Raw genomic sequence first — 11,696 nt, forward strand, 5'->3', positions numbered from 1 at the left:
TTATAACTATATTTGACTTTAAAACTTAAAAAGTGTTGAGAAAGATGCTAGATATATGCCAAACAAATACTGTATGTTACTTGTCACGTGTGTCTGTAGACTGACTAATCATACAATATAGAATTTCTAATTAACCCTTAATACATACAGTATTATGAAGTCAAATGCAACCTTTTATTTTACATAATCTTTTATTTTCAGCAGATAAGAATATGACTGTACATATCACTTATTGGCAAATGCTTGTTATATAATGTGGAAATAAATAGAGGAACATATAAAAATGTTAATAGTAGCAAGCAGTGTAGACTAGACAGGCACCATGGTAACAGAACAGATTCCCTTATACTGTATCTTCTAGCCTAGACTGATAGGAATTATTTGCTACAATATAAACAGTATATATACTGTATATCTGGATTTACAGACAGAAGTTTGTTTTTTTCTTTTTGGCTTTACAGATTCTGCTTTAGTATCTAATTAGAATGCATACAAACACCTATGTGTTCTTGTGACAGATCCTTAATAATCATAATAATATATTAGCACAAATAAATATGTTGAAATTACAATTAACATTAAATAATTCTAACACATTATTAAAAATAAATATAAAAACTTTCAAGAAATATTAGGGTGCTATTGAGTCTCTGACGAGGACGTTCTTCTCTATCCAGCGAAACAGAATGTTCAGGTCATTGACAGCCTTATGTGCAGCAGCTGATGTTTCTAACTGAGGAGAAACGAGTGAGAACCAATGGTTATTTATTATAGCTGTCTGATGCTCCAACTTACTCCACCTGCACCACGAAACAGTGGCTGCACCTATGGCAAATATGTGTGTGTGTGTGTGTGTATATATATGCATATATATATATATATATATGTATATATATATATATATATATATATATATATAAATATGGAAGCACTTAGGGGAAAAATAAACTGGGATACTGGTAACAAGCAAATAAACCAACGTCTAATATGTTTTCTTGTAATATTTGTACAATGTAAAGGCTTCAGTCTACTGTAGTTCTTGACTATTGTCCTTATTAAATTGAGCAAATTGACCTGCTTGCTCCATCCTTGGTGCAAGAGGTCTTTAAATATCAGACATATCTCTCTGTATACGCAACAGTGAATGGCCCCCAATTCCACTACATGATCCTCAAAACACCTTAACCTACATATGAATGCCCCTTGCCACCCAATTATGCCCATTCAGCCATAGGTGAGGTACAACAGAGACACATGTATCGGCAGGGCCGCAATTAGGAGGGGAGGCTAAGGGGGCACGTGACCAGGTGCCGGACTTGAGGGGGTGCCGGGGAGAGGCTGCCAGGAGGCTTGGTTGCTACACATGTGGGTTTTGAGCTGCAGGCACAGAGACACCGTCTGTCTAATGTGGTGCTGGTCACTAGCCAATCAGTGCTCGCGTATCTGCAGTCAATCAGCAGAGGCTGCCGGTCGGTGAGCTCCAATTAGTTTGTGAACGGTGCCACACTACAATAACAGCTGTACTGACAGGTCTCCAGCATGTGGCAGCCCCGTCCCGCGCCACCTCAAGCTCACCCACCGCACGGCCCTGAAGGGAAATGGGGCATTACTGTGGCTTAATATAAAAGAGGCCTTACTGTGGCATAATGTGTAAGAAGCCTTACTGTGGCATAGTGTGTAAGAGGCATTACTGTGGCATAATGTAAAGGGGGCATTACTGTGGCATAAATGTATAAAGGGCATTTCTCTGGCATAAAGTATAAGAGACATTACTGTGGCTTAATGAGTAAGGGGCATTACTGTGGCTTAATGTATAATGGGCATTACTATGGCATAATGTGTTGTAAGGGGCATTACTATGGCAGAATGTGTTGTAAGGTGCATTACTAAGTTGCATAATGTGTTATAAGGGACATTACTGTGTGGCATAATGTGTTGTAAGGGGCATTACTGTGGCATAATGTGTTACAAGGGTCATTAATGTGTGGCATAATGTTTTATAAGGGGCATTACCACACACCCTTTTCATCCTCTATGTTGTATTTTTTTTGGTGGGGTGCCAAATTATGGCCTTGCCCCGGATGACAAAAATCCTAGTTTCGGCCGTGGTAACTTTTGCTAAAAATCGCAAGAACTTTCCTCAAAGTGCACTTACATGTCATTCTGAATCAGCCCCCTGACTGTAATGTCTGCAACTGTGTGTGATTATAAAATCCACAATCTGAAGACTTTTCGATACAATAGCTATTACTATTTTCATTTAGGAGTAAACTTCTTGTATTCATCGACAAATAATAAACACAAATAAACAGTATCTGATAGTTTGTTATGAAAAAATTGTAAAGCATAAATAACAAATCAATAGATACCTTGTAAAACCATGTTTTAAAATCTTCGACCTTCTGTAGTGATGGTTTTCCACAAGGACATCTCATTGTAGAATGCTGTATAAAGGAGAGGCAAATTAATTATCACTTATACAGTATTTAGGTACATTAACCTACAGTACATACAGTGTATAGGATAATGCACTCCCTGCTGTATATATTAGGGATATTAGAAACCAATGGAGGAATTATGGGCCTGATTCAGAGCCAGACGCTATTTGCGCTCGCTCGTTCAGAAAAAGGGGCTGGATATTTAAATAGAGCGCTCGCTCTTTGCGGTCTGTTGACGCCTCTATGTCTGTACGAGCGAACGAAATATGCGCTCGCTATTTTTAAAAAAATGCCCCCTGGCCACTCGCATCCTACGTCATCTCCGCTATTTATTAGATTAATCGAGTACATCGAAAGGCGTATGAACTGCTCGCAGTGCTGGTGGTAGCATTTTCCTACCGCAATCATGCGAGCAGTTCAGGCTACAAGACAACCAAGTGACGAGGTCGATGACGCTGCTTTGTTAATTATGCACACCCTTAAAATGCCCGTTTTGACCGTTTGGCACGCCTGCGTTCGGATCTCCACTCCCCGTTTTCATACACCTTCCCCTGTTACCACCCACAAACGCCTCATTCTGTCACTCAAATTAGCAGGCATTCGCTATTTTGCGAGCACACAATTTCCGAACGCAATGACTGGTTGGCGCATGTGTATTACAACCCATACGCATGCGCAGTTGTGCGAACATCGCTCGGAGCGAACCAGCGGCCGCTTACGAGCGGCTCTGAATCAGGCCCATTGTGACTATACTGTATATAAGCAAGAGACCAATGCTAAGTGCTTAAGAAATCCAAGGTGGTGACTGAAATCCAGAATAATTTCCAATGGGGAATGTACTGTACAGTAATTTTCCATATAATACACAAGTTTTCCTAATGAACTCACTGATTAAACAGATATTATTTACAGAAGTTTATGAGTTTATACTTATATTAACATCATTTGTGTATTATACACAGTAATAAGACATACAGTAAGACAAAAGCTGTTGTATATAAGGCCCATCATTCCAAAGTTATACTGTATATAGAATGTTTTCATTATAAATACATATAATTCAGAATAAATATTAAAATTAATACTGTCACCTTACAAGCTGCATTTGAAAAAATGACAGAAGCTAACTGTTGTTGAATATGTAAATTAATACTTACACAGTGTTTAAGGTCTATCTTCATCCCAAGAAGACCATTTGCTAAGTTATTAAAGTGTCTTTGTATCTTTCTCTGATTGAATATTAAGGTAGGGAAAACATTAGCTAAGTAGAAGTTTCCCAGCTTCAGAAGAAAGCAGCATTGTTCTGGCACCTGCAATAAGAAAGCATCAAAGAAAGAGATGAGTAGACAGAAATTTCACAGTAAGTCTAACAGTGGCCAGGGCAGTAAGGAGAGCGGTGTTACTAGTGCTTCTGCCCAGGGCACAAAGCATAAAACCGAGGGGCGGCATAGTTGCTATCCCACCAGTGTCACTCAGCCACATAATTTTTATCTTGTGGGGTGCTTGGAGACTTAGGACGTTCCTGGCAGCCACCTTCCTGCTCCTGTGGGTCCCTCTTGGCGATTGACAGTGGTGGGGGCTGCTGGACCAGTGCACAAAGTAGCCCTGTTATGGCACTGACTGTGGCTATGAGGAGCAGAACATAGAGAGAAGGGTAAGTTGTCGGACCGGAGGGCACGGGACACCGCCCCTCCAGAGCGCATCACCCATAGGACTTTTGTTGTTATATTTTTTACAGAAGGAGGACATTTATATATACACCTTTCCTGACCATTTTATTTAATAGCCACAAGCACTTGCCAGCATTAACATAATATAGTTATCGGATCATTGTAATATCCGTCGGAGTGGGAGCACTGTGACTTCCCAAGTAATTTTATTAACCCTTAATAAATACATATCTACTTGACCCTACATGGTATGTGTGTCACTTTACTTGAGAACAGGGGGTTGAATCAGTCAATTTACTAATCATTTAGTTTCTGACATCCACACAATAACACTAACAGACACTAGCAGAGTGCAGGCACACCATTTATGCAGATCCTGAATTTCTGGGAGACGGGACAATCAGTCACACTGACCCTAAACTTATATACACTCTCTCTAAAATATTAAGGAAACCACATTTATTGCCAAGGAACGAGGTGCTACCAAATAGAAGGACAACATTTTTTTAGGACAAAGATTACACAAGAGTTGTAACGTGCACTTTTCGGTATTAACAATTCATTTTCTCAGCCTTTTTTGACCCCTCTTATTCCAGTTAAGCCATATTATCACAATCTCCGGGATGCTTGATCACAAATGGCATAACTTAGAAGTGTAATGCTTAAAGATTGTACACATTAAATAAAGATGTTATATCTTTATCAAACTACTTTTATCCAGGAATTAAGAATATGTTATATTTTGTAGCATTGTATCAGGTTATAGATATATATCGGTGATATGTATAATTAATTTCACATGGATATATTAAAGGGACCTAATAGCACAAGGATCACTGGTGTAGTCCTATTAAATAACAACTAGCAATCAAATCAATATCATGACAGCTACAATGTAAACCTGTCAAATATGTGGATTAACCTCTATATATTATTAATCTTCTAAACTTTATGTATAATCAAGCTATAATGGTATAAAACAATTAAACAGTAAAAGGTTTCCACTAGTGCATGAGTGAAACAAAGTTACAGCTTGAACTACTGACATAATAAAAATCTATATGAAATCTCTACTATTTAATCAAATTAGATTGTTATGTGAAAACAAATTATTATTTGCTTGCTAAGTCATTTGAATTTTTTATTCTACATTAAAAATACACTTGAATACATGATTTCTCAACCTGTGGCACTGTATGTATAAACATAAGAGTACCTCATACAGAGTATTTCAAAAGATGTATGCAGAACATGTATGATACTAAAGTATGTACAATAGTACATGTACATGTAATATTTCACATACATGGCACGGTGAGCCTTAAAGTATATTTGTCATTCAGTTTTGAAAACTCTACCATTAATTGTTGCCCATAAGTAAAAGCCTTCTTGTATAATACACATAAATTCTTGAAAAATTGCACCTTTGTCGTCTTTCCTCAGTCCTTCTTGAATACCGTAGACATTTTTTAAAATTAGCTGTTGCTCACGGGTTGGGTAAGGGATGCCAGCACTCGGGATCTCGGCAGCAGTGGCATCCCTCCCCGCAGTGTCACCTGGTGCTGGGAGAGACGGGGGAATGACCACGTGGGAAGGGGGCATGGCCTTGCGGCATGAACCCCCATGCCTATTACTGGGAGGGGAGGGGGGTGCAGGATGTCCCTGTGTGGAGTGCCAGCCGGCTCCCTCAGTGTCAGGAGCCGAGTGCTGCACTTAATGCTACAGTGCAGCAGCCGGCTCCTGTCAGTGAGGGGGCGTTTGCACCTTGGTGTCACCCCTCTGTGGGTGACACCCAGGTGCAGACCCCCGGCCCCCCTTGTGACAGCATGCTTGGCAGTCAGAATCCCAAAGCTGGCATCCCGACAGGGTTAGGATACGGATACCTGTCGGTCGGTATCCTAACCCTACCTGTCTCCCTACCCCTAACCCTCCCTCGCTGGTGCCTAAACCTAACCTCCCCCTAGGGCTTAAACTTAACCTCCACCTCCCCACACCCTAAACCTAACCCTCTCCCTTTAGTGCCTAACCCTAACTCCTAACCCTATTCCTCCCCCTAACCCCACTATTTACCTTTGTAATGCCGGCGGCCAGGAAGCCGGTGCCCAGATTCTTAAAGCATTCGGAACGCAGAAATCCCTGCGGCCGGTATTATGACCACATCCCGTGGCTCACGTATATGAGTACTGTCCATAGTTGAGCAATTATAATCACCATTTCCTTTCCCTGAACTAGCAAAACTGTGTGAATCCCATGCAAGGGACCCGAATAGTTCATGAAAAATCAATATTCCATTGTCTCCAATGCCACCTACCAGCCATTGACAACTAAGGATAATTCAAACCCAAACAGCACTGTGTTTCTACTTACATGTATCTGATTTAATACACTTTCTTTAAGGAGGCTAATATCCGTATTTATATCATTTTCAAGCTGCAGAAAGAAGAAATATGCACAGTAAAAAAAATTGTCGTCTGCTTTAAAAGAACAATAAAGAGAAGTTGGACATTGTTGTGACAGGTAAACTGTTTTCACGGTTTGTGATCTTTTCATTTATATTACTAGCATGCAGGGCTGTAACTAGGGGTGTGCAACTGGCGCCACTGCACAGTGCGCAGGGCTCTCAGGGCAGCCCCGTCGCTGCCCCATTGCCCTTGTTTCTGGCTAGCAAGGTGACTGGAATGGAGCCCTGCAGCCAATAACTTTGCCCCTAGTGTCCTTTGGACAGAGAGTCTTCTATACAGCTGACTATGTCCAAGGTCATGCACAAAGGGGGCGGGGTGGCACAGGGTCCTTTTAAGCCTTGTTACCGCATTGTTTGCATGTAATGTTTTATGTTTACAAGAATATTAGGAAATATAATTATTCATCAAAAATAAGCCTCTTTTTAAACTACTTTTATATAAATAGTTATATTGTTACACCAAAATTAATCTTAGAAATGTTCTATTACCTATCACACATTTATAGTAATTATCAATTTGGCTAATGTAAGCTGGCATGTATCGGTATACACGAGAAAGATACCAACTAATCCAATACAAATGTAGAGCAAAAGAGTTCCCCATTTTTATTATTAGGTTGGCGGTGCTCAGGGTAATAATGTTATTCAACAAGCAATAATATAGGCCTCCTTTGTCAGGTACTCTTAAGTCTGACGTGATAATATATATTAATACTTAACTTATAACACAATATTTGTGATAAAATGAGGTTGATACACTGTTTCTGATTTGATACACTTACAGTATGTAAAGATGTCCTAAAGGATAACACAAATTCTTATTTATCTGTTGTTAATAAGTAAATTAATATTTTAAAACACTATTGTCTATATATTTGAAGATACAATAGATCCCATAGTAAGTGGGGAAATATGAGAAAACTCACAGTACCGGAAAAAAAAAATGTCAACATTAATTTATTTCATAGGTATTGTCTGTACTGATTGAGTTATAGGATAGATGTATATAGATTTACAGTTGAAACCAATAAATCTGTATTGAGGTAAAAAAAACACACACAAAGAAAAAACAGACAATAACCCTATCTGGTATACACAGTATAGAAATATTGTAGTCTCATTGCACGATAAAAAAACAAGAACACAGAGGGACCAAGAAAAGTTCAATCACAGTGTAGCCATATACAATCTTAAGCATATATATATATATTTTGTAAACAAAAAGGTGAGCCAACCCATAGGAAAAAAAGGCTTAAACATAAAAACAACCAGGATTGACAGTGCTTTATTGAGAGTATTAAAAACGTTATATTATTCCTGTATCTTGCTAATTGTCTTTTATGCTACAGATACCGCACTTCTGCTAATTTTGTGTTTATAATATGTGAGGGCACAAAGCTAAGCTTTTTATGTGGACTTATGAGTGCCAAATGCCAGGTATACAGATATAAGCATACTACTGGTCAAAAGTTTTAGAAAAACACAAATTTTTCAGTGCACCACCGAAAGAGTAGGTACATCACGCTCACTTCATAGCGTATTATAACACCACCCCCTCCTCGCAAACAAGCTAATCACTGTTTTTTACCATAAAAGGGGTGGGTCCTCATGATGTCTACAGTCTGGCCCGGCCCCCTGACATCAGTATCTCCTCTCCGGGCTGCTCCCGGATTGGATTTTTGGAAAGTTAGTAAGTATGAGTTACTCATGTACTGTGAAAATCCTTAAATGGTACAAAAGTATGCAGAAAACTGCTACAGGTTAAAAAAGAAAATTTAGGTTAGTGAGACTGAAAAATTCAGAGTTTAAAAAAAGGTATTTTCAGTAAATAAGTTATGGATTGCAAACTTATAAGAGTTCTGCGGCAATTATAAGGAAGCTTGCGTGGACCTTGAAGTAACCTAAACTGACTACTGAAGACTAGAAGATCTTATAGACTTATGAATCAAAATTTTAAATCTTGTGATCATCAATCAGGGATTTTGTACATTGTCGAGTAGGCAAAAGGATGATTCCTTAGTATATAGGGTTTACTTTATTTACTAAGCAGTGGCTTTCTTCCTGGTTCATTTAAGCCCATGTTTTGCTATTAGTAGACAAACCCATGACTCCAATGTCAAACATTAAGGTGGAAGTGCTGTTAACTTGCACAGTGACTGGCACTCTAAACCAAAAGGGTTACAATTGCATTTAGCAGTGCCAAAGGCTATACCCATTGATCTTTGCTAGTTGGTCATGGGTTAGTCCTACAACAAGACCCAAAAACATACCTCCAGGTTACTTTATATCAGAACTACTTTAAGGCGGGGCGTAGCCAGAACTTTGTGGGTCCCTTACCAACATATTGAAGGGGCTCTTCCCCCTTCTAGAAAGACACCTCTTTCCACTGCAGTTGTTCATTTTATGTCCCATATTAGTGGCCTAGTTCATTTTATTAACTATAGTAATGCCCTAGTTAATATTATGCCCCATAGTAGTCTCCTTGTTCACTTTATACCACAAAGTGCCCCAAGTTCATATTTAGGTCACAATGTAGTGCCCCAAGTTAACAATATTGTCCTCAGTTCACATTATGCCACAAAGTGATTAGCAGGCATTTCCGGGAACCTGGTAGACAACTTTATGACCTGGATGCAGTTGAGTCAGGCCCCATAGGGCATCTGGCCTCATAGCTATTGCATCTCCTGCACCAACTACAGCTATGTCCATGCTTTGAGAAAAACAACATGACGGTAGGCTGAAAGCATGGAATGGCCAGCACAGTCTCCAGGCTTAAGCCCCATCAAGCTGCTTTAGTTTGAACTGGACAGAATGGTGAAAACACTGTAAATCAAGCAATTGCAACTCATTTACACATTTTTGGGAAGAACTTTCCAAAACAATATTTTATTTTTATTTCCATTGTAGAAAGAGTGCCATAACAGTGTTAGGCAGTTATATCTGAAAAAGGTGGCTACTTTGATAAATCAAATATGTAGATACAATTTTGTTAAATATTTATATTTATTTTATGGATAGATAAGGTATATATATATATATATATATATATTAATATTACATATATAGAACAGCGAGTTGGCTGTACCTTAAAACAAATACTATAAAACAAAGTGCCTGGGTGCCCTCGGATATAGAAAATACTGGAAGAGAGAAGCCTTGTCACTCACAGGACTTGTTGCATCAAAAAAGTCCTGCGAGTGACACGGTTTCTCCCTTCCTATATATATAGAATAGCAATAATGGATGGTGGCACTCTGGGGCTTGGAAAATAATGCAGACAGACTGTGTATATATATATTTTTTTTATTTTTATTTATTTTTTGTATGTGTATATATATATATATATATATATATACCCATAATTATATATAATCTCATTTACACATTTGTGGGAAGAAGTTTCCAAACAATATTTTATTTCCATTGCATAGAGAGTGCCATACCAGTGTTGGGCAGCTATATCTGAAAAAAGTGGCAACTGTGATGAATCAAATATGCAGAAACAATTTAATTACATATTTATTTTATAGATAGGATATATATATACAATATGTGTGTGTGTAAAAAATAATTACAAAGGTGCCTCCTAATGTAAAATAAAAAATAACCAATGTGGTGCAATAAACTCAAAAGGGAATGGCCCTGTGCGAACAAAAATAATGTACTGTATGTGATTATCTGAACCAGCACTAAAATAGAAGTATGCTGTTGTGAACTATCTCTTCTCTCTGAGACCTTCTCGACTCCATGAGATATATTGAAGGAAGAACTTTAAGTTCATTGTATCTGATGGAACGGAGAAGGTCTAAGAGAGAACAAAATATATAGGGCGGTATTCAATTGTTATAGCGCTTTCGATCTCCCATCTAAAGTGATGGGCGATCGCGGGGCACTATTCAATTGTTGCAGTTTTTTGTGCTGATCGTGCCCAAAGTGGTCGGGTTTAGCCGTGTAAAGCAAAGTGCTGGGCGCAACTGCAAAAAGTGATGTTTGGGCACCCAAACATGTAACTTTTCACCAATTTCAGCTTGCAACCAGCTAGGGCTGCGAGCTGAAATGGTGCACCGGCAGCTGATCGCGCCTGACAGGAGAAACAATTGAATAGCTCCTGTTGGGCGCCTACCGGGGTGTAACAATTAGAATACCATCCATAGATACTATAATGCAGTATTTATTACATATACATTTAATACATTTGTTTTCAAACATGTGTACAATAAATCATTTAAACAAGGCTTAGCTGAAAAGCTGTTGTCTTAAGAAAGGTCATGATCAAAATTTTTAGGAAATTACTGACGCATTCATCCCGACACCGCCACTCTGTCATCCAGACTAAAATGCATTGTTATTAAATGTTTTGTTATTAAATGCTTTATTATTGAATTCTTTATAGTACTTTATTGCAGGTAGATATATAGATATAGTAAATAAGTACTTAAGTAACATGAAATTACAAATTTTCTTACTCACCAAGACTTCCTTAAGAGCCTCATAGTTTCTTTTTAATTCAAAAATGTCCACAAATACTGGGCATCTAGCATCCATGCATGATATCCTCATCAACATGATACTAGTCAAAGTAATGTACAAATATTCACCTGGGCTTCCCATAGCTACTCCAGAGTACTCATTCAATGAACTAAGCAAAACAAACCATAAAGAAACAGAACAAACACATTTTAATATGTACAGTAAATACAGAAGAAATCTAATTTGCAAACATTAGCAAAAGAAAAAAAGAATGTCCGCACGGACAATATTAATAGTACAACAGCCTTCCCCAGTCATCAAATTCCTAATAACTTATTATGGCAGGGAGGTGCACCAAGGAATAAGTTTATTAGATATAATAAAAATAGAAAGAAAGAATTATTCCTAAAAGGGGCACTAAAAAAAAAAGTAGGCATTATAATGACCCATATATATAATTAAAACATAACATTTATTGCATTCCTTAAAAGGGGCCAGTGAATTATAAGTGACAATGTGAATTGTGAAAAAAAGTGTAAAAAACAGTATATGTTGTCTGTGTTTATTCAATAATGTAATAGAACATAACTCAACATGCCATACAAATTGACAATAATATTTTACTGGATGCTCTAATAATCAAAATTAGGCCAGTAC

The 11,696-nt window shown here is 38.1% G+C and overlaps 1 protein-coding gene across 1 annotated transcript; it reads right to left on the reverse strand.

The window, feature by feature from the left end:
- Positions 1-631: 631 nt before the first annotated feature.
- On the reverse strand, positions 632-11,114 carry LOC148504724 (interleukin-20-like). The gene is made up of 5 exons (XM_088448552.1): positions 11,040-11,114; positions 6,476-6,538; positions 3,596-3,748; positions 2,370-2,444; positions 632-733 (listed from the first exon to the last, which is right to left on the reverse strand). The coding sequence occupies exons 1-5, from the start codon at positions 11,112-11,114 to the stop codon at positions 632-634; spliced, it is 468 nt and encodes a 155-aa protein (XP_088304678.1).
- Positions 11,115-11,696: the final 582 nt, after the last annotated feature.

The sequence above is a fragment of the Taudactylus pleione genome, unplaced genomic scaffold (assembly GCF_031769625.1).
Source record: "Taudactylus pleione unplaced genomic scaffold, aTauple2 ptg000458l, whole genome shotgun sequence".
NCBI lineage: Eukaryota > Metazoa > Chordata > Amphibia > Anura > Myobatrachidae > Taudactylus > Taudactylus pleione.

Excerpts from the sequence above, each read along its gene's own strand:
- LOC148504724 (XM_088448552.1), bottom strand. The coding sequence starts at position 11,114 with ATGGATGCTAGATGCCCAGTATTTGTGGACATTTTTGAATTAAAAAGA. Across the intron at positions 3,749-6,475 it reads GTGTATTAAATCAGATACAT|GTGCCAGAACAATGCTGCTT; the intron begins GTAAGTAGAAAC and ends TTCTTATTGCAG. Across the intron at positions 2,445-3,595 it reads AGATAGACCTTAAACACTGT|CATTCTACAATGAGATGTCC; the intron begins GTAAGTATTAAT and ends TCCTTTATACAG.